The 23086-nt window shown below is 45.3% G+C and overlaps 1 protein-coding gene across 3 annotated transcripts in view; it reads right to left on the reverse strand.

Moving 5' to 3' along the window:
- Positions 1-14477: 14477 nt before the first annotated feature.
- Positions 14478-23086, reverse strand: part of TXLNB (taxilin beta) — a 51906-nt gene continuing 43297 nt past the window's right edge. For all 3 annotated transcript variants that reach the window (XM_076333727.1, XM_076333729.1, XM_076333726.1), the window contains 3 exons: positions 20249-20341; positions 18973-19068; positions 14478-17863 (listed from right to left, as the gene is read on the reverse strand). In XM_076333727.1, coding sequence (XP_076189842.1) covers positions 17051-17863; positions 18973-19068; positions 20249-20341 — 1002 coding nt within the window. In that variant the 3' untranslated portion in view covers positions 14478-17050. The remainder of the gene's footprint in view (positions 17864-18972; positions 19069-20248; positions 20342-23086) is intronic.

A 23086-nucleotide genomic window follows, 5' to 3' on the forward strand; every position in this document is an offset into this window, starting at 1 on the left:
CCACGGCTCAAGAGAGATGAGGTGTGATTTGGAGATTGGAGACACTCTTTAAACAGCCAGCCGTAGCTGTTCAGGTTTAATTTTGGAAGTAGATACTGTGGCTGGCTGGAATAACCTTCAAGCTGGAAACCTGTGTTGTGTTAATTGTGGAAAGCACTCTGGATAGCTGCCTTTTAAAATACAAAGATCTGTGTATGAGGTGGAAATGTAAATAAGCTACGATCAAGTCATTGCAGGTGAACGCAGTGATTCCATACTGATGTCTTGCTGAAGGGGTTTGGTTTAAGCCTTAAGCCTATGGGGGAAAAGTAAATGAGAACTAGTATTTCGGGGAGACTCTTCCCCTAGCTTAATTACTGCAGTGTTTACCACTTTTTTTGGAGGCATATGGTACTGAGCACTAAACTGCAGAACTTACGGTTTGATCTGCTGCAGTAATTACTGTGTTGCTAAAAGAAACTGAGTAGCATTGTGAGAATGTGGAGGAAGGAAAAAGTCACTGAAAAGCTTTTCAAGCTGTTACCTGATGTAGTATGTAGTTAAAATAGGGGTGGCACAGGCAAATTGGGTTAGGAGCATGCCTGGGCTCATGTTCCTGCTGGAGGCATCCCTGTTTGTATCAGAGGAGGGGAATGAACTAATCGGGCTGCATATGTGTGTGGGTGTGTGCACCTAAAAATACATCCAGGTTTCACACAGCTATATTAATATTTGATTTCTATTCTGGCAGTATTCTGTGAAACAACTTCTGTTCATTCTGATGCTAGTAAAACCTGGCCTTATAAAACAAAACCTGCTTTCCTGTTAAGGCTGCAGCTGCTGTGCTTTGTCATTGACTTGGTACATGAGTATTTTTTGGCCTTAAATATGCATATTAGTCACTGGGTTTCCTGCACATTTGCTTTTCATTCACTGATGTCCAACCAACATCAATGGGATGTACAGAGAAACTACAGCGGCTGGTATAGCTCCTTAACCCACAGACTGCCTGATGCGATGCTCACGTGAGCAAAGCTTGCAGGGCCGAACCAGCCGTGGTGGCATCCAGGAGTAGCTCTCAAGCCCTCTTCCAAGAAGAAATTTGCTCCTTCCTCCCATGAAGAAAAATGTTTCCTTTTTTGTAATGTACCTGCCTGGAGTGCTGTATATTCAGGAGTTTACATCTGGCTCCATTACATAATGTAACCCTGAAGCTACTCCCTTTTGTTAAACATGCACTGCGCTTGTTTTCTTGTGAGAAAAACACGTGTGCAGATCACATCCATCTTACTGCTTCTGTGTCCCATTTTCCTGGCTACATACTCACTTAACAAGCATTTGAAAAAAATAAAAAGCTCCGGCAGGATCTTTTCAAAATAAAAATCTCCCTGGTTATCCAGATAGAGTTACAGAATGACAAATCAATGCTGCCTTTGTGTGATGCCTGCATGACTCTTACTGATACAAGAGTCATAACTGTGGAATGGAGTCTTTGGAGATAGAAGGTAATCCGGCCATAAAATCAAGGAGACTTAAATAATAATATTAATTGCCAATTTTCAAATACTTCCACCTTTTTCTTTTTTCTCTTTTCAGTGCCTCAGCTTCTAAATTAGTTTGGCTCCAACTTAACTAATACCTTGTTTGGAATGTCATTAATAGTAGGCTCAGTTTAATTGCCTGGGACTTGTTCTAAGAAACATGCCTGCTAGCCGATTACTTGTATAATGTTCGCAGATCTCCCGCTCCCCACATGACAAACTGATCCTTTTGTATTCGTATGTTTAGGAAGCATCATGCTATTGGCACAAGACACAAATACCAGTTGAGGATACTTGGCAGCTCTGAGCCGAGCTCTTCCTTTCCCGTGTCTTCTATAAGACCTGGAGGCAGACAGCCACCTCTGAGATCCGAGACAAGAGGAAGATAAAGAAACTGAATCAGAATCAAGGATCAACATTTCAATAATGAGGGAATATTTTCTTTAAAGCTTTGTTTAAATGATTGCTATGGTTACAAGCTCTGTAACCAAGATACTCCAGTTACACAAATAGTAGTTGAGTTTAGCCTGCTTTTTAATCTCAATTTTCTGCCAAAGAATATATTGAACTGCGTGGGAGTCTTTCCTTGCCATCGGGCAGCCTTTCCATTCGGTGCAGTCAGTGCTAGATTGGCTGGCCGGGCCGACGGCGGAAAGGGAGCAGGCTGCAGACCTTGGCGTACAGCCGGGGAGGACATGGGAACCGAATGGTGGGTAGCAAAATACCGCGTAAGCTGCAATTCACTGCTGAAGGCGGTGCAGCAGCCAGGTTGGTTGGAGCACAAGTCAAGTGCAGAGTAAGGGGCGTTTTCTGTCAAAAGGTTTTTCCTAATGTTTTTGTAAGCAGTCCTCACTTAAAAATTGGCAGTGTTTGTACCTTGTTGAATTTACCTTCCCGTGGCTCTGGCTGGAAGAGTCCCTGTTCCCCTGCTTCACCTCTTCCCTCCCACCCGTGCTGGCGCTGAAGGGATGCTTACGGCCCGGGGGGGCATGGACCTGGCTCCCTCCAGACCCACCGAGCTGGCTCTGCACCTCAGTGCTTGCAAGTACATGATGCAATGCGGAGAGGCTGAAGCTGGCCCTGGGGAGGGCCAGCATGGGTATGACTGAGCTGAATTATTTTGCCTCTGTGTTCTGCGTCCCTCACCTGTAATATGCTTGTGACTTGCTTCTGAGGACTATTTATGTTAAAGTTTGCATGGAGAAGGAAGGAAAAAAGGAACACAGTTTAACTGCCCCTGCTGCCACATGTTAATGGCATAATACCTGTTGGCCAGGGGAACATAAAGCACTGCGAGCTTGCTTTAGTTCCTTGCGCAAGGAGCCATGAGGCTCCTTGTTTCATTACTCACGTGCTGGAAGAAGATCAGCGGGGCTTACTGTTACTGCCATGGTGTGACTGCTTAGTGTAGGCATCGTGCCCGTGGAGGTGGAGCAGCTACGTGGCAGGCGGAGCGTGATCGCCCAGCCATCTTTCTGCTCTTTGGGAAGGTCCTAATAAAAGTAGCTTTCAGGAGCTGCCCGTCTGTGGCTGAAACAAATGAGAAAGGAGTAGCTCGCAGCAGAGCCGGGAAGCCAAGCCAGGATTTTGGCAACGTAGCTGTCCTCTGTCTCCTGAAGTCCGTGGAAATCGTGGTGTGCCTGTTTATGCCAGGAGAGGATTTGTACTAGTGCTTCGGTTTGTTAATTGCTGGACACCAGAAATTCAGAGTACAGGTATTGCTGAGAATAAGCACTGTATAAATTAGTCTAGTCATGTGTTTGGCGGATCTCTCATTAACAAGGAATTCTTAATAAGAATTACAATAGTCTTATTAATGAGGAATTACCCTCTAAATCCCTTTCACAGGAAGAAAAGAATCAGAAATCTGACTCGTACAGTAAGGTGAGGACATTTGACTGAAGGCATGAAAGAGGTGATGGGAGAATTAACATTTCACTTCCCTCTGGAGAGCGTACAGCAGAGCACTGTTGGAGGGAGGAGTGTCCTGACACAACAGACTGGGCAAAAGGCGGAATTCGCATTTTGGTGAAGACAGGGAGAGCTTCAATCAAGATGTTTGATGACTAGTTTAGTTTACTTGCAATAGAAACTTTGGCTTGGTTGAAACTGTTGTCAAGTACAAAGGGCTTACTTTGGTCTCTCTTTCTTGTCGTTACTGTCGCTAGAGCTGGTAGGAGTTAATACCTGTAGCACTGGCACAGTCCAATGCAAGAACGCCTTGAGAGGGGAGGGGAGTCTCTGGGTTGCACTCAGCTTTTGCCGAGGATCGTGTCTGCATGCCAGCACGCTCCTCTGCAGGGATGGCGATGTCACGGCCTCACTGGAGGTTTGTTATTTGTGTGGATTTTGGCATGCTCCGTGTCTGACCTTCTCTGATGAAAATGTGCTGGCAGGAGATCAGCGCTGGAGAGCCCAGCCCCGTTCTGCTCCTGGGCTGAGAGCATGGCTGCCCTGTCGTCCCTTCGCCGCTCAGCTGCCACCTCTTTGCAAACACACACCTACACCTAAAGCAGCTGGACTTTCCAGGCCAGATTATTATTGAATCCTCCCTCCCCCCTGCGCTTAGCTGCTGATTAGTAGAAACATAGTTTTATGAGCCAAGCCAGAGAGAGTGGGCCAAATTTTAAAGTGAGTGTGTATAATCTCCAGAAAAAAATACTGTGTAACTGTGAACTCTCATTTTCTTTGATTGTTTTGACAGAGTTCAGGGCATGATAAACGTGCATGCGAGAACTTGCACTGGTTTAACTGCAGCAATTTGAAAATAGACAGGCATGAACAAGACCCAGAAACATCTGTATTGCACTTTTGAAAACCTGTAGCGTGGTAGTGAGGACCCCAAAAGAAGCCTGACTTTCCTCCATGGTACCGTCGCTCCCTCTGACTGCCGTAGGTGCACACTGCACCAGCACAGTGGAAGATATTTCAGACAGGCTTTTGAGTCCTGGAGTCAATAGTGCGAGGGCACAAACCATGTGAACTTCACCATAGTATCTTAACCTTGCCTCTGGCTTTTGGGACCAAGTAGCAGACACCCCACAAGTCTTAGCAGTTTAGTTAATCATCAGCTGTGACTGTGACTCTTAGCTAAGTTGTTTCAGCAGAAGTTTTTAAAACAAAAGTACATATCCAACAGACTTCAAAATGGTTGTCACACATTTATTGTTCAGACTATGCTGGTTGGAGTACCCCTGGGAGATGCCCTGTAGGGTACATTTCTGTTCAATATATTTACCAATGATCTGGATGCAGGAGTTGAATGCACCATTAGCAGGTTTGCTGATGATACCAAACTGGGAGGTGCTGTTGACTCTCTTGAGGGACGAGAGGCCTTGCAGAGGGATCTAGATAGATTGAAGCACTGGGCAATGATTAATGGGATGAAATTTAACAAGTCCAAATGCCAGATCCTGCACCTAGGACAGAGTAACGCCAGGCACAAGTATAAATTCGGCGAGGACTGGCTGGAGAGCAGCCCTGCAGAATGGGATCTGGGGGTGCTGGTCGACAGCAGGCTCAGTATGAGTCAGCAGCGTGCCCTGGCAGCCAAGAGGGGCAAACTGCATCCTGGGGTGCATCAAACACAGTATAACCAGCCGGTCAAAAGAGATGATTATCCCGCTGTATTCAGTGTTGGTGTGGCCTCACCTTGAATACTGTGTGCAGTTCTGGGCCCCACAATTTGTGAAGGATGTGAAGGTCCTTGAATGCGTCCAGAGGAGGGCAACAAAGCTGGTGAAAGGGCTGGAAGGAATGTCCTATAAGGAGCAGCTAAGGACTTGGAGCTCATCTAGTTTGGAGAAAAGGAGGCTGAGGGGCGACCTCATTGCCCTCTACAGCTTCCTGAGGAGGGGAAGGGGAGAGGGAGGTGCTGATCTCTTCTCCCTGGTATCCAGCGATAGGACACATGGGAATGGTTCAAAGCTGCACCAAGGGAGGTTTAGACTGGACATTAGGAAGCATTTCTTTACCGAGAGGGTGGTCAAATGCTGGAACAGGCTTCCTAGAGAGGTGGTTGATGCCCCAGGCCTATCAGCGTTTAAGAGGCATTTGGACAATGCCCTTAACAACATGCTTTTACTTTTGGTCAGCCCTGAATTGGTCAGGCAGTTGGACTAGATGATCGTTGTAGGTCCCTTCCAACTGAAATACTCTAGTCTAGTCTAGTCTAGTCTAGTCTATTCTATTCTATTCTAGAGCGGCTTCTCAGTGGTAGGCTGGTATAATAAGCCAAAATGTCTTTACAAGACTGACTTAAGCTTCTTAACCTTTAAGGATTAGAAAAGACTTTTGCTTGTTTTGTTTTCTCTGGTGAATGTAACATGCATGGGTGCGCTTTAACCAAGTTCTCATGGTGCTGCATTTTTCTTCTTAGTAATCCTTGTAACATTTTGCCTGGCAAGTAGGAACAGTACATGCGGAAAGTTCATACACCTGTGTAAATGTTATTGTTAACAATTACTATTCTGCTGAGGACTCGGAAAGATTTGCCAAAGCCTCAGGAGAAGAACTTCATCAAGCGTAGGAACCTGAGCCTACGGGAGGGAGGGCCCAAGTAGCTGATGCTGTGTCACACATCCTGTTGGAGCTGCAGCTGCAGGCGGGTGAGGATTTTGCATTCCCAACGGACCTGGATGAGCCCACCTGTTTGCCAGCGGTTGCTCCTTTACTCAGCTGGCACAGTTGCCTACGTAGTCATCCCCCAAGCAAAGTGAGGTCAAAATGATCTGGTTTGCTTGAGCATTTTCCTAACTAAATCTAAAGCTGTCTGATGCGTTTTCACCAGACCGGGTTAGGAAATGATCACACGAGCTGGTACGCTGGCAAAATCGGTGAGGGGTTAAGCTGTGGTGGAGTTCATGGCGAGGTACTGGGAAGACTGGGGGATGAATGGGGAGCGGTGGCTGCTTCGCTTAGATAGCAGCAGCTCGAGCAGGCAGGGAACTCACTGCTGCAGTTAAGCGTGTACGTGGGCTCTCTTGTCATGAAATAAGGGTGTCCCATGTCATCTCAACAGAAGAAGAGCTGAGGGAGCTGGGTTTGTTCAGCCTGGAGAAGGCTCAGGGGGAATGAACTGTTGTCTTCAACTAATGATGGGAGGCTATGGAGAAGACAGTGGTGCATTGTGGCAAGGCGAGAAGCCAAGGGCATGGGCTGCACCAAGGAAGATTAGATAGAAGGAAAAAAATTTCACTGTGAAGGTAATCAAACATGGGAACCCAGAGATGTGCAATCTCTGTCCTTGGAAATATTCAAAACTGACAGGACCTGAGCAACCTGAGGTAACTTTAAAATTGGTCCTGCTGCCTTTTGGAAGGGGAGGTGACCTCTAGAGGTCTCTACCAACATAAAATATTCTATGATTATAATTTTTTATGGCATTTTAAATTAGATGAAGACAATCTTACTGAGAATTAAATGTTTCTACTCAAGCTTGCACTCAAAATAACTCGCAACCACATTCACTACCCCAATTTTACATGCAGGAAGCTGAGGCAGAAAGATCATTCATTTGTCTGAGACTCAGGGTCTGAAGAGCAGGGATTATAATGCAAAGATTGCAGGGGTTTCAGGTGCACAGCCTGGTGTCCACATTGTATGTCTCCCCCTGCTATCTACCAGCGCCAGTGGGATTCTCCAGGGCGTAGTGAGGATCCCAGCTCCTCCCTGGGGTAGAAGGGCACCAAGCGGAGCAGCGATGCTGCACTTTGTCCCTGCAGCTGTGGTGTTACAAAGCTTACACCATTAAAATGTCTTACTACAGCTCTGCAGGTCTATGTGCTTTGTAGCCATAATAGAACATGCTACATCATATGATATGTTACATTAATATATAATTAAGATGTTAGTATGGTGTATGTTAAATACACCGGTAACTGCGGATGAAGTGGTGTTCCATCAAGAATCTCTCTGTTGGCATGAGAGATAGAGATAGAGACATAGAAATAGGTAATGGCAAACATGATAAACTGAAGATGTGGAAGGCCTGGGTGGGTTAATGACACTGTTCTGCACACACAAGGTAAATGTGATCTTTTATAGCAGGAGAAGTTTGATCTTCTTTCTGGGGAGCCAGCTGAACATATCATGCTGTTGTGTACCATGCTTGTAAATGGCAGTCATTTTAATCTATATTTTAAAGTGTTGTGGGTGTATTTAGTGATGCAGAAAATGATAGGTGAAGAGGAAGGGATTGACCCTGGCAGGTGCAGAGAACTGCTGCTGAGTAAGACATCTCTCATGGTGGCAGGTCCATCTCTTCCTGACCCTATGTCAAGCTGCTATTTCTGTCGTCAAGACTTTTCTGAACAGACTTTCTAGCTGTACAGAATAGCACCAGTCAAAAGTATGGTTTTGTGCAATGATCTGGCAGTCTAGCAATGGTCTAGCAGCACAAACTTAAAACCAAAACTGTCTCCAGTTGATGTAATTCAGATGTGACCCTGAATTTCAGGAGGTAACACTGCATTACTAACCCAAAAGAAAGGCTGCTTCTAATAAAAATGACATGGACCACACTGTTTTCTTCCTTTCTTCGAAACAAATGCCTCATTTTATTTACATTACATTCAGCCTCCGGTGTAACAGGAAGAGGAATCTTTTGTGTTCTGAGATACTGTGGTCTATAGACATTGATTTAATAACATTTTGTAGTACACTAAGCAAAGAAAGAAAGAAACTCAGTTCATTCATATTGCTGAGGGAATTTGCCAATTAGGATCTACCAGGATGACTGGGAGCAAAGAAATGATCCTTGAAGTGTGAGCAATCACCTTGCTGCTGGCACATGACCTGTTCTCGTGTGTGAGAACCCAGGGCGTCCATATGGAAGCAGGAGAGCTTTAATTTTCTTTGTGAGCAGAAGATGTAATGCACAGTTCCAAACACTGGAGCTGGTCATTATCGTCGTGTGTTGGGTATTGTGCCTTCCCCATCTTTTGTGTAGAGGGTCAGACTGAGATTTAAAATACAACTTTTCAAGTTCTGTTTTCAGTCCAGGAGTTTTCTGCTAAAACAGTCAATGGAAAGGCTACCATTAACTCTGAGAACAGCATTATGCTCCAGAGTTAACATCCAAATGTGTGGCTTCCTTTATGAGCAAAGGATGGGTGAAGTTCAATTAGCAGTTATTGTGACCAGAATTCAGGTCATAGTTTCATGAGATACTATCACCAAAAACCCCAACTGGATCACTGCAATGATCTGAGTTAAAATTAGCTCTTCTTGGTGCAGGGGGGGAATATTTTTAATCTGGATTGTTTGAGCGACCCAGTTCAGGTGCAGCCTTGCAGCAGCACACTGGCAAGGGCAGTGGGTGCAGCACGTGGGTGGGAGTGATGCCTTGAACAGGGGAACAGGGGAAGCAGCTGTAAGTCATGTTACTGCTAGAGCCGGCATTTTATTTTTAATTCTGTGGTAACTGGTGGAAACACCCGGGAAGAGATAGCTGAGTAACATGATGACTAGCACAACTTGACTCTCCCCTTGGGACTTGCTTAAGGTTTTTTCTGTGTACGATTGCTGTGACACTGGAGGTGTTCAGCTTGTGACTTTGTTTTTCAGAAACTGAACTAGCTGGCAGTTTGGAGGCTGAAGCTTTCTGGCGTTAGCCGTAGGGCGCCGGGACCACCTAAACTGAGAAAACAGAAATTCCAGAAAACCGACAAATCTCAGCAAATGCTGATTTTAAAAAAAGCTATTGCTTTTTTTGTTATTGTTGTTTTAGTAATACCCTCCAAAGGGATGGATTGAAAAGGGGACTGAGCATCACAGTGCCCAACTTTAATGTTGCTGACACTTGGCAAATCATAGAATGATAAAGCTAGGAGGGACCTTGAAAGGTGAGGTGAGGTCTGGCGTGGTCCGTGTGCCTGAGTTGCACAAGCCAGTTCTCCCAGCCCTGTTACCATTTTGGTAAGGTGCCCATGCCTCGCTGAGCTGTCACATGGTGATGGGACCTCAGAGGCCTCTCCAGTCCCCCAGTGCCTAGACCGTAACCCTTTCTTTAAGGGGTCCACAGTGTCATACAGCCCTTTTCCCTCTGGGCTGCAAAGGCAGATGCTGCCACAGCCTGCCATTCGAGGTAGCTTTTTTGGCCTAGAAAACTGCCCACCTTTGCAAACTGGAAGTGATGTGAAATAAGAGTGATCTGCCAGAGGAGCTATTCATGGCCTGAGCGTTGCTGATGTGCGGGGGCACATGGATGCTCAAAAGCCCTCGGCTCCTCTCAGCTTCTGCACTGAGTGAAGCACTAGCACCCCAACCCCGTAGTAAGCCAGTTTTGGGAGCCACACCAGCAAAAAAATATTTTTTTTTCTTTTGCAAGGTTGGTTTTCTGCCAGGTTAAACCCCAAACCAGCCCACAGCTGGGTCAGAGGGGTGCCAGCATCCAAATAGGAGAGGAGGCTGTGACATCCAGTAGAAGTAGGGGAAGGAGTACTCCTTTGGTGGTATCTAGTCTTTAAGAAATAACAAATACCCTGCTGCTCACAACAGTCGTCCATCTGGTCCTGTATTCTGTCTCCGGCTGTGGCAATGGGAAGAACACACTTTAGGTTGTGCTGCGATTAAGTAGTAAGTGAGCAGGGTTTCGGTACACCTGAGCTGACCTAATAGCTTGCTGCTGCCAGAAGGACTATTCCCACTTTATCCATCAACACTCTGGATGTTGATGTATGCTGGAAAATAATCCTTTTTTCCTTAGTTGGATTATTTTTCTGTTGGGCTAGTGAGTTAGATCCGTTCATTAGAGAGCCTGACAAGCGCCACAGCTGGTGCAGAGGAGGGTCTGCAGAGCCGTAAACTGGTGAGAGGAGCAGGACCTCCCCCGTTCTGGAGACAGAGATCTGTTGCAGCAGCTCAAACGGTATTGTCAGCCCTGACCTAGATCTCATGTGAAATGAAACCTGAATCTAATCATATTTTGTTCTATTTTTAACAAGGTCTATCCAGCAAGCTGCAGTAAGCAGAATAGGTTTAGACCCGTCATTGAGTGGGAGAAGTGTGAGAAAGAGCGAAGAGCTGCAGGAAGTGGGTGAAGTGGTTGAAGAAATGGTGCTCTGCCTTTCATCCTTTCTGAGGAGAGGATGTGAGCTGGAGCACTGCAGCATTTGGTATTTGGATGAGCTGCAAAGCGCAGCCTGTGGCCACTTGTGGTCAATAAAGATTGCTTTTTTGGCACTTTTCCTAAAAGTAGCTTCATTAAATGCAATGTGTTGGCCAAATTCTAATTGAGTAAATCCATTCTGTCTCTCTCAGGGCCCCTGAAGTATCGGCTGGGTAAAATGTTTGCTTCATAGGAACAGAGGACTGACTTGCTAATGGTCCAGTAATTCAGCCCCTTGGATGGGATACTCATTGGATGTCAGCTGGCTCCAAAGGATTCACACCTGCAAGGAGCTGGACCTTTATTTTCTGCTGATGGCAGTGCCAGAATTATCAGGGCAAGGTACAAAAAAACCAGGCAATTAGGGAGTAAGCTGGCCGTTGAAAAGGTTTCCTTCTATTGCCAGACAGTTAGTGGTTGGATTCTGCTCTGAAGGTTTATACCTAGTGAAAGCCTCTCCCGTAACTCTCTGTATTTCTGCAGTGTATTGCTGTAGCTTTACAACCCAGAGCAGGTGGCCCTCAGCCCAAAGTGAAGTCATTCCTTAACATTTATAGCTTGAAAAGCATTTTGGGATCCTCTGAAGGCACTCTCTGTGGTGTATTTTGATAATCAGAGTATAAAATCATTCATGCAAATAAGAGGGCTTCCTGAACATCCTTTTTTTTTCTTATTTTCTTTTTTCTTTTTTTTTCCCCCCAGAAAAAGGAATATTCTACTAACACAGAACTTATTTTCTTGATCAGCGAACGTGAGATATTTTCTTCACCTCTTCTTTGTCTCATGGCTCGTGGCCACAAGGTGCAACATTTTAGCCCAACTTTAGAATCTTTTTTTGTGTTGAGCATAGAGTGTTTTGCTAAGGCTGCCTTTCTGTCAGGCTGGATTGCGAGTGTTTCATCTGCACCTCAAAGCTGAATCCTACTAACTTTGTCAGAAACAGACTTGCACTTAAGCCTCTCCCTTTTTTTCTTTCAAGCATAAAAATATTTTCAATGGGATAAACAGAGAAAGTAACCTCAGATCAAAGATGCATGAAGAAAAAAAAAAGCCAGGATCCAAACACGGGGAGATGTAAAGCTTTTCCCAGTCTTCCAGTCAGGGCTGCATGCAGCTGTGACAGGGAGGAAGGATGATGTGGCTGTTCCCTCCTTAACATCCTTATGGGACACAGAGCACATGCCTCATTAAGCAACATGAATGGGTGTATGTGCATGCCTTTGTCGCATCCTCAGGGTAAATCCAGGACTGCCCTGGCCTGGATGCATGACTTCAGTTGCTCTGTCTGGGCATGCTTACTTTATGTGTCTCCCTTGAGTAGGGGCAAAGAGCAAAGAGCATTCCCTTTAGACCCTGGTCCATATACATGTGATGTAGATATTGTAAAATACACTATTCTGGGCTTATTTCTGAACCATTACCTCTTTTGGCTTTTCATATGCCCTTTTGTTCAGACCATCTCCAAATATAAGCAGGAGTGTGGAAGCTACTGTGCTGACAAAATTGCTCACAAATGGCATACACCCTGGCATCTTTCTTTGCCACCCCTCTCTCAAGGTTGAGGCCAAAGCATAAGATCCTCCACCGCTCCCTGCTGTGCCTGCGGAGGGGGAGCTGGCCCATGGTTCAGCCATCTGCGGCCCACGAGCAATTACCTCTTGACTCGCTGTGTTGGGTCAAGTGTGATGAGTGGCCGGGGCTGCAGGGTGACCTGAGCTGTCAGCCATGTGAAGCTGTGAGCCAGTGGGGACTGTGGATGTTGACATTTCTGGGTTTCCCTGAGGTTTGGGCGCTGGCCCAGCACTGTCCTGCCACAGCCACAACCATCGTCTCCTCCCGCATCTTTGATAGGGATGTGGTAAGTCTTTTCTGAGTAGAAAGCATGGCACAGCAGTGACTGTGTTAGTGCAAAAAAATTCAGGGGAAGGGGAGCCCACCAGTGCAGCAAGCACTCATTTTCCATGTCTGCCCTTCCCTGTCCTCCTGACTCCCTCGTCCAGCTGGCAGGTGCTGTGTTGCGGTGCCTCAGCCGGGCAGGCTGATTTGCGGGCAGGGTTATCTCTGTTCCTTATGCTCACCCCTTGGCTAAGCAAGGTCATGGTTGAAAGTTAGTATGAATGGCAATGGTAGTGTGTGGACCCAGGAGAGGAACGAGTCCTGTTGCAATTTCCTTATAAAGTAAAAAGAAAAGTCTAAATTCAATACTAATGAGCGCAATGATGTTGATTGCAAAGAGAGAGGGGCGGTGTGAATCTGTGGCTGCATATGTGGTTGGTTGCAATCTGTTTGACAAAGTGAACTTAAAGATGACATTAATAGTGAAGCTTATAATAAAAGTTGCACCATATTTTATTATACGTCCCTGTTTTGGGTCACTTGCACTACTGCTGCAGTTCTGTCATCTGGATTGTATATTCCATGTCTGTGCCTACTTCTGTTCAGTTTTGTGGGAAAAGTTAAGCTGAAACAGATCAGCTGTTTCCTCCTACTCTCTCATCAACAAGATTTATCATTACTGTGGTCTGCCACAGAGATCAGAAATTAGGTGAGAAGGTCATGTTAGCATCATGGATGTGATTTTAGCTGTCATCATGAAAATCCCTTCACATTTGGAAAAACTCATTGAAAAATGCTGTGTTTTACATGTTCAGCGGGGGAGCTGTTAAATTTTTGAGGTGACAAAGGTCAGACATGCAGAAAGGGAAAATAATTTTGTTCTTTCCTTGCAACTTTTGCAAATAGAGGCTGTTGCTGGTTTGGAAGCAGCACAGCAATGGATGGTTTTAGTAAGGAGGTTGTAGCTACAATCACCACCTCTATTGCACCCAAATCTGTGCCTGGTGGTATGGGAATAACTGTGTGAAATAAAAGCAAGACTAAAGGAGGCAACCACAGCACACACCAGGATTGATGAGACTGGCAGTATCAGTAGGAGAATGATGATCAGGATGAACGACAGGGAAGACGCATGTCTCACTGCTACTTACTGCCTCCAAATGATCACAGAAGTGTGGTGGGTTTCTGTGTCTTGAGTGTGGAGCTGACGTGCAGACTGCAATCCCAAGGCTTTTCACGAGGGCACTGCTGCCATGCAGAGGCAGCTTTTGTACTGGATATCAGTACAAGAAGAGAGCAAGAGGAGGCCGGCAATTAATGTTGAAGAAGAATGAGAGAAAGTAGGTTAACACACAGAAATCTGTGATGGCGATTGTGGTTTAAACTGCCAGTCTGATGCAATGGATGATGAACAGGTGCATGGTTAAATTTTATAGATTTTCCGCCTCTACTGAGGGTACTCCAGCCTCCCACAGCTCTATAGGCCGTGAGATTACACATAAACCATCCCCACAGTCTGACTATCAACGCTCCATCCATCCTGGGATCAGCCAGAACTTTCCCTACATCTCTTGCAAACATGTGAGGTCAAATCCTGGAACTAAAAGCTGTGATGGTTGCTCTCCTGTGCTTTCAGTGTTGTATGTATGCATTGAGAATGAGGAGGAAACTGCTGGGATAAAATGCAGTTGGTAGATGGTATGGAAAAAGAGAAGCAACAGGTATGTGGGTAGAAACTCAGAGAGTAATAGGAACTGCAAGTATGTGAGTGCAGTTTTAGATGCAAGAATTAAAAGGGCAAAAATGAGGAAGGTGGAATAGAGTGGGAGTGATTTTCCCAGAAGGCTGTGTAATTATTCATGAGGGATGATGCTGTAAGAATCAATCATGACTATGTGGGAAGGTTTTATCTGTAGGATCCTTGTCTCCCTGCTTGCTGAATTTGGAAGGTATGAGGCAACAATTATATAATTAAAGATGCGACCGTAATGATTATGCAAAATGGAACCAAGTTAATGGTCATGTCGATCATTATTATTATGTAATTGAATATTTGAATGTATAAGAAAGCTTCAACAATTAAAGGCATTCTAAGGGCCTACTTGAAGAAAAAGAAGTTGGTTACATGCAGGCAGTTACTAAAATGGCAACCGAATCAAACAAGACCAAGAAAGAAAAAAATCATTAATGGGTATATAAATTGCATTAATTTTAAAAGTCACCCTAACAACAAACAAAACTTGTACTTGTAATGGAAACTAGATTTCTACAGACTAAAGTCAATGGAAACTGAAAAAAGTAAATCAAGTGTGTATAGCTTTTTATCTTGGGATAAGGATTTTTTATAGGTTAACATTTTCACAGGCACATAACTGGCTTGGTTTTCAGAGATGGCCATTTGCTTAGGGCTTTGAATCTGAATGTTTGATGGCATTCATCTTGCCTAATTTAGACATCTAATAATGGACATTTTAAATTTAAGCTAGTTGTCTTAGGCTGGCTCTAGAATCAGTGAAGAGAAATGGCATCTTCAGAGAGAAAGTAATTTCTTCCATCTTGGATGCCAGTTTTACCATGACATGACTTGTCCTCGAAAGATGCCTATTCTTCTCCACTGCGTATAAAAGGAGCTTAAGGTAACTAAGTCTTGAATGATCTACTTTCAGGTGATTAAAGACATGAAATAAATCCCATCGGTCTTGGTATCTAACGTAAGGCATCCACATTTAAAAACTGTAGCCATAATAGCTACTCGTAAGGCCATATCAAAACAAACTGTTGTGAAGCATGCTCTGTGTACTCCAACAGTTAGCTCTCAAAAAGGCTGGACCAGTGCAGACACAGACATACACAACCAGGGTGCGGACCATGTAGGCAGCAAGCAAAGAGCTTTTGGAGAGTGGTGTGCCAGAAGGACTCTGTGACCACAGTCTCCCACGGTCTGCCAAAGATGGTGTCTTTTCTCTTGGTTCACCTGTATTTCAACTTCGGCTTGAATGAGTCACTTTGTCTTCAGGGGCTTCTTGGGATTTGTCTATAAACATGGGTTTGTTTGCTTGCAACATTTCCCTTTCCAGCCTCTGGACATCTTGTTTAATTAGCCTTTTCAAACTCTTAAGCTATCCAGCTCAGACTCCAAAAGGCCTAGACTGAATTCGGAGGAAGGGGATGAGAAACAAGAAATGTGCCAACAGGATTTTTTTAACCTTCTTCCAAAAAGCCTTCTTACTGTCCTTGCTTGAGACCGTACAGGTGTCTGGGTAGGTACCCTCTCTTGCCCCCTTCCTTCTTCATCTTTGTTCTTGATGCCAAAATCAACCAGTTTCTGACAAGGTGGCTACATTATTAAACAGTGGTGTGCTGGCAGGCAGATGGGAAGAGCCTGTTAGACAAGAGAGGGGATGAGAATGTAGTCAGTCCCTGAAGGTGCCTGTGAGAGGGATTCCTGCTTTCCTGGTACCTGTTTGCTTCTGGGCTATTTACTTGTGCTCCACTCCAACCAACGGGGTGACAGACAAGTGTGCTCGCCCTTCTCCTGGGAGCATCAGCACATGCAGCAGGGCCAGGAGGAAGCGGTGGTGAAGAGGTTCACGTGGCTATGACTAGGAGAGATGGGACAATCTGGAAGCATGATCTCAGGGGTATCTTCTGGAATACATCCTGGTACCTTCTAGTGTAGCTCCACCCTGCTCCTAGCCTAGAAGCTGACATCTGCAACCAACTTCTGAACGTCTGACCTCATTTGCAGGCTGGAAACAGCCATAAGCCCCTCTGTTGGGCTCGTGATCCCAAATAGTATGACAAGCTAGCAGGTTTCTGTTGCATGCAGAAAGAGGGTTGTGACTCCTACCTTGGGAATTGCCATCCATTTGGAAATTGCTGTTGTTTTCAGTCATTTTATGAGGAATCTAGAAAAGATCTTCTCCCCTCCCCTGTAGTTCTGTTGAAAACAAAGCCTCTTTTAGAGCACTAAGCAGAAAAAACCAATTCAAGGTAAGGCTGAAAGCTTGTGGGTGTTCAGGCCACAGTGCTGAGTGGTAGTTTAGTCGTACAAAAATTCACCTTTTGTTATTGCACCTCTCCTTGGATATGGCTGACCACATCGATGGTTTCACTATTTTACTTTGTAATTACAGATTCCTTTCACCTCATTTATTAAAATCACTACGTGTCCAAGTAGGCCATCTTTTATGCAACATCATGACAAATAGATACAATTAATTATGAGTCTTTAAATATATGTATGTGAATTGCAATGATTTTTGAAACATGAAACTTCCACACTTTAAATTATTTTGCTGAATGAGATGACTCATTATGCCTGGGAAAAAAGATCCTGTAATTTCGTTGTATTTTCCTGTCATTAAGAAAATATTGTAGTTCAAGCAGATGAAGGACAGCAAAATTTGCAGACCTATTATTACTGGATAGTGGTAGCAAAGAGAAGTGCATTACATTTGCCTACAGATATGTGAGTGTGTTTTAGCACCCACTTATTGATTCTTTAAAAAAAAAAAAGGTATCAATTTAGAGGACAAAATAGAGCTGTGGTTTGTAGAAGACAAGCCTGGACACACCAGTGTCTTCAATCCACTGCTTCCATGTCTGTGTCCCCTGTTTGCTCTGTGGACTGACCGTGGACAGATGGCTCTGCTGGGTCATCCACACGTTCTGCAGCTTTTGGTGCACTTTTTGTGGGTACTGGCATATTCCCAAGGGGAGTGGGCATGTTTTGTGTGGGTGTTGGCACGTTTTCGGGGGTTGCTGGCATGCTTTCAATGGGTTTTGGCATATTCCCTGTGGGTACTGGCACGCTCTTGGGAGGTATTGGCGCACTTTCTGTGGGTGTTGGCACCCTTTCTGGGAGGGCAGGCATGCTTTTGGTGGGCTTTGGCGTGTTCTCGGTGGGCATTGTCATATTTTCAGTGGGCGCTGGCGTGCTCCCAGCGGGTGCTGGCACGTGTTCAGTGGGCGTTGGCGTGCTCGTGCCGGGCTGCTCACAGCGATTCCCAGCCTCTGACCGTGGGGTGAGAGGAGAGGGGAGACCTGGCACCAGGACAGCATTACATGTTTGAGCGTCACAGGTCTCTGGATTGCTGCTGTTGCTCGGGAGGGACTCCTCTGCCTTGTGGGACACCCTGAAAGCTTCAGCCAGCTCCTTCAGCATGTTCTCGTCAGCAGTGCGCAGCTCAATGCTCGCCTGCTCAGAGGAGGACGGGCTCACGTCAGCATCTTCTTCTTCTTCTAAGATGCCAATTCCATTCACCTCTTCAGGGAACTGTGCTTGCTTTATTTTTTTGTACAATTCATTCCTCTCTTCCTGCAGAGCCCGGCAAAGGTTCTCTAGCCTCTGGATTTTTAGCACGAAGCACTCATATTCCTTGGACCTCATGGCTTTCTGTGGTCAAAGACATTAGACAAAGGTGCAGACTGAGTTCATGTGCATGCAATTCATTGGTGGAACTGGCAATTAGGAAACAATCTGAGATCTAGGCAGCCTTCGTGGGACTCTGCAAGGTAGCTGGCTTTCACCAACTGCTCTGCAATAACTACGGTGTTTCGTACTGAAGCTTCGAGAGGAAATTCACCCCTGTTACTGCAGTGTATTAGCATTCTCTATACAGATTCAGATCAATTTCACTCAAAAATATCTGCAGGAATACCTGCCGATGATCTGTAGAGATGGAAGAACATAGTGGATGTTCATACAGAGAAGCATCCAAAAGCCTACCTGGACTTACGGTGGGCATGGGTGTGAAATTTGGGGAAAACAAGCTGTATTATATTTTTTGCTTATTTTGCTTCTAGGTTCTGTGAGAGCAGCCAGAATTGGAACATTTTCTTGCTTCTACACCCAGTGAGGAAACAAGAGATACAGAAACCCGTAGAAATAGCAATAGCACAGAGCTACAAAGCCAACCAGAAAGACCTGGTCCAAGTTCAGTGTAAGTTTTGGGTGAAACTTCAGGCAGCTTTTATCTTATTTGAACGAGTTCCAACATGCCTATGAATTTCCTCTGCAACGCCCCTGTGACAGCATGTTTAAAACTATGGTGAGCCACAGTACTTGATTTTGACTCTTAGAGTTTGCCTACACAGGAAGTTAATGAAAGGCGTGAATTTAAAGTTCATTAGCTAGAGCACATTAATTCCCTGGGTGGATGCTCTTATGGAGAAAGAAAGTAGCGTGAAGTGAACTAATGCCAATTTGCTTCTATGTGAGAGCATTAACAACCACACATTTTTACAACACTTAAAATTCACAGTTACATAATTCAGTTTCTCGTGGACGTAATGAATGTTTCTGCACAATCTAAAAGCCCCAGCAGTTGGGATTTTTGTCTCTTTCTTTAAAGACATCTAATTATCAAGGTAGCTTGAAAAAAAGACCATTCGATTCAAGAACAAATTTTTCATTGACTTTTGGCGATTTCAGGTCATCTCATCTCCTAGTTAAAGCATTATGTGGGGGAAGGGGTGCATCCTGAGAAAAAAAAGACCGCTCACCTCTTCAATCATGTCCAGTAATGCTCTGTTACAGTTCTCAAACCTGGATTTCCACGTAGCAGTATCCTTTTCCAACTTCTTCATTTTCTTTGTCATCTATAGAAGCAGAAGGAAAAGCTGAATCACAACAGGAATTCCACACTGCAGATTAAATTAGGGTAGCCCTTTTATTTAGGTCTTTGGCTGTACTCATAATGCTGCTACCAGCAGCTGTAGTGGCTGTGCTAAGTAGTAACTGATGTTAAGGGATGGATTTAGTTTTAAGTAGCTGCCATATAACTTTCAGCCTCCAGTCTGTAGTCCTAAAGTAGGACCAGTTGATTATGTGTGTAAAAGTATAGCCAACTCCTAGAGTACAAACTATCACAAAAACAAAAGGCAAAGAAAAGGTGTTTGTCTCTTTACCAGACCAGAGTGTTAGATTGCTGGGAAGTTAAAGAAGGGCTTGTATCTGCTGAGCCAGCACTGCCAAGGGAGTTCCCACTGAATTAGGCACCTCTATACTACCTCCAGCACACACCACTGGCTAAACAGCACCATCTTTCCCTTTGGTTTTCTGCAGGCTGAACTCTCTTGTGAAGATCATTAGAGGTTGCCTGGATCAGGGCACCAGGATTTTGGGCCCTGGTGGCAGAGCAGAACATTGTTTATTATGAAAGTGGGAACAACATGTGGGTGCGTTTGTTTTTTGACTCCCATTCATTACAGGAAATAAGTACACCAGCTGCAAGGAAACGGTCATTTGGGCTTAATGGTGGGAAGGTGTTGGTGGGCTTCAGCTCTGCCCGCACACTCCAGTGGGAAGACATGTAGCCTGTGTCAACATTTCTGTACCAGTGTCAGTCACCCAGGAGGCTCTGGGCACTCCTGGAGACATAGGCTGACAAATGCAGCTCCAGACTCCCCCTTTGGTATCTCTGAGGGGTCTGTACCCAACCACCACATTAGGTTTTAGGTAAAATGTTCATTCTTCCAGGCAATTTCATTTTTAGTTGAAAGGGAGAGTGAAATGTTTGGCTTGCAGTGCTGAAGTCTAAGCTGCTGTCGGTCATGGCCGCATGTGCCCCAAACCTTATTTAGATGTTGATGAGATTTTTCTTCAAAATGAGCAGAAATGGCCCCATCCCAGATAAAATTATTGCATAATTAATAATTTAAAAATATTAATTAAAAATCATTGTTTAATTAAAAATAATTGCATAATTTTATTGCATAAAATATCAAAATCTAAAAGGAAAGTGTCAAGCACAGAGTTCAGATATGAGCTGCTACTCACTTTCTCCATCTCCTGTTTGAAAGTGGCAAACACTTCATTGCTTTTGGTCAGTGTTTTCTGAAATTCTTCAAACCTTTCAGAGTAGAGAGTGATCTGCATTAACAGGGGAAAAAAAACCACAGTGATTTCAGAGTCTCCAGGATGGTGAACGTCTACTTTGGTAGAAGATAATAAAATAAGTATTGTGTTTGGACATGGAAATTAGCTTCTGTTTGGAGACCATGAAGCACAAACAGCAGGGAACTGAAACTCTCTGCATCTTTTTAAGGTTGCAAACTATTATGATTCCTCTGTTGCAGAAAGGTAAACTGAGGAAGAATAGAAAGACCCAGACCAGTGATTTTAAAAAGACCTGAGAATTATGGGTGCCCTATTCTCCTGAATGCTGCAGCTATGGTATCTCTACACAGGGTGCCCAGAAGCAAAATAATTCCCTAGAAGTGGAGACTTCTGAAAACATTTCCCTTGGTAACTCTGTGGAGACTTCAAGAGGACAGCATTAAAGTCTGAAAAGATTTCCAGTCCCTGCCTTTCCTCACAAGCCCTGTATACTTCTTTTCTGTGTACAGTTGTGGCGGACATCTACAGGAAAGGACTCCTAGGATGACCTACAGAATGGAAAACAATAATGTGATCCCTGGGCCATCTCCATGGGCAGGCACTAACCTGAGCTGGTCCGACCACTGATGCTGTGCAGGACCAGGCAGGGGGATTAACTCCAGGTGAGAGCCAGAGTGGTCAGAGCGGTGCCTGAGCTCTAAGCCTTGCTTTGCCACATAGACATCGCCAAACTCCAACTTTAACGTGAGGGTGTGAGCTCTGGCAGGCTTTTGCGGAGGAGCTTGGTACAGCCTGGCTGCCCAGCTGTTTACCCACCTTCTTCATTACCCAGCACGCCAGGCTGGGAGCTGGGTGCTAGCCTGGCTACACTGCTTCTGACGTCCGAGCGAGCTGGGGGAGAGGCATCCCCACATCACGCTGCAGCCACAGTTTCCCCTCTTCCATCTTTCCAATCCCCACTCGGTGGCTCAGGCTGTGGCCAGGAGCTGTACCAGGAAGCACTTGATGTACTTCACTGGACTCCACTGTTGAAGAGGAGCATCGCTGCTCCCTTCCTACATTATCTGGCATGCGGGGTAGCCCTACCTCCGAGCGAAGCCCACCCTTTGCTTCACACCACCGTGATCCTGCACTGGATTCCTTCAAGCTGCATCCCTGCACTGTGGCTTGAGTGAGCTGAGAGGGCACCTTGTCAGCTCTGTTTTGTAGCCTGCGTGTGGACTGCAGCTGTAGGCAAGGCCAGCACAGGCAGAGAAAATAATCCCCTGCCAGCGCCTTCTGCCAGCTTCACTTCACTTCATGAAGCAGAGCAGAAGATCTCTTGCAATGTGCCAGCTTTTAAGACTATTAGGGCTCCATACTTTGCTATCAGTTTGCACTTGGTAGCCACGTGAAAGTTCATCTGTGGCTGTATTTTGACAGTAAGACATGTTTTTATATCTAAAATTTGTGGATTTTTTAAAAAATGGTTCTAAAGATCTGAGGTTAATTTTTCTGTAAGAATATCTTGGTTTCTGCTTTTTCTTTTTTTTTCTGGGTGGGAAAAGCACTTTCAAAGCTCCAAAGTCATGCAGGATGCTATGTAGATAAAGCATCGTTATCTGCTCTTTGGAAAAGAAGACCAGCTCCAACTCAGCCACTTCCTTCTGGTGGCAGAGCACCCCCAGCAGTGTTTAGGTGATTGGACATTTCATCTGTCCAGGCTGACAGCTCTCATTAGAAAAAGAGCGCTTGGCATAACACACAGTGGCTGAGGTGGGGCAGGCGCAGAGCAATGGGAGGTTCAAGAGCAGCCTGCAGTATTCAGGCATCTGGCTGGAGGCTGGCTGCCCTCTCCGCACCGGCGGGGAGCTGACTAAATGATTAGCTAGGAGCTTTTATTTTGTGTGGTGCCAGCCAACACACACCCTCCCCTGACACTGCTCTTCGGTTACTGAGGAAAAGAAGATTTAGAAAATGTGGCTAATAGTGGGGTGGGTTTAATACGGTTATGTTATGATTCATGTTAATTCTGGTTAGTTGTTATGATGCTCCTTAGAAAATATTGTGGCCATAATTGCAGTGTACTGAGGATGTGCCCAAGCTCAGTTTAAACTAGGTAGTTAGGGTCTTGGTGGCCGTGAATACGGCACTGGCTGCAGCCCTTCGCCACAGAGCTGGGTGAAGGCATGGGAGGTTAATCCATGCAAAGCTCTCTGGTGCCAATATCGGACCTAGCTGACATGAAGCTTGCATGTGTGTATTTATACTAGGCTGTAGCCAGAGCTATGACCTATGCACAAACAGAAACACAGAGGGATTTGTTTTAGCAGCTCGAGTGCCACAGTGTAAGAAGTCGGACACTGATCCCAAGTCGGACATTTGGAATAGACGTCATGGCTCTAAGGAGAAATGCCTGAGCATCCCAAAGCCGGGTGAGGGAGCAGGGGTGGGAGCCAGCAAACCGTGGCTCCTAGCCCAGAGCCATTGTCTTAAAAAAACTCACCTCAATTCTCTGTCTCTGCTTTTCCCTCCCAACTTTCGCCTATTGTTTAATTAGATTAAAAACCTTTCAGGTTTGAACAGGGCAAGCTCTGATCTCAGCTGGCGCCCTAGCCAGTACCATAGCACCAAGAATAGCTTCTGCAATTTAAATTTGAATAATAAATGCCTGTGTTCATAGTGGCTGGGAACAGGCTGTGAGAGCTGTCTCTCACTAGGAGCATGCACTGGTGCTCCTCAGTAAGGGAGACGAGGACCCCCTCCCTGCTGCCCACCGCCCATCCAGCTCCCCTGACA

The sequence above is a fragment of the Aptenodytes patagonicus genome, chromosome 3, assembly GCF_965638725.1.
Source record: "Aptenodytes patagonicus chromosome 3, bAptPat1.pri.cur, whole genome shotgun sequence".
In the NCBI taxonomy this organism is placed as follows: Eukaryota; Metazoa; Chordata; class Aves; order Sphenisciformes; family Spheniscidae; genus Aptenodytes; species Aptenodytes patagonicus.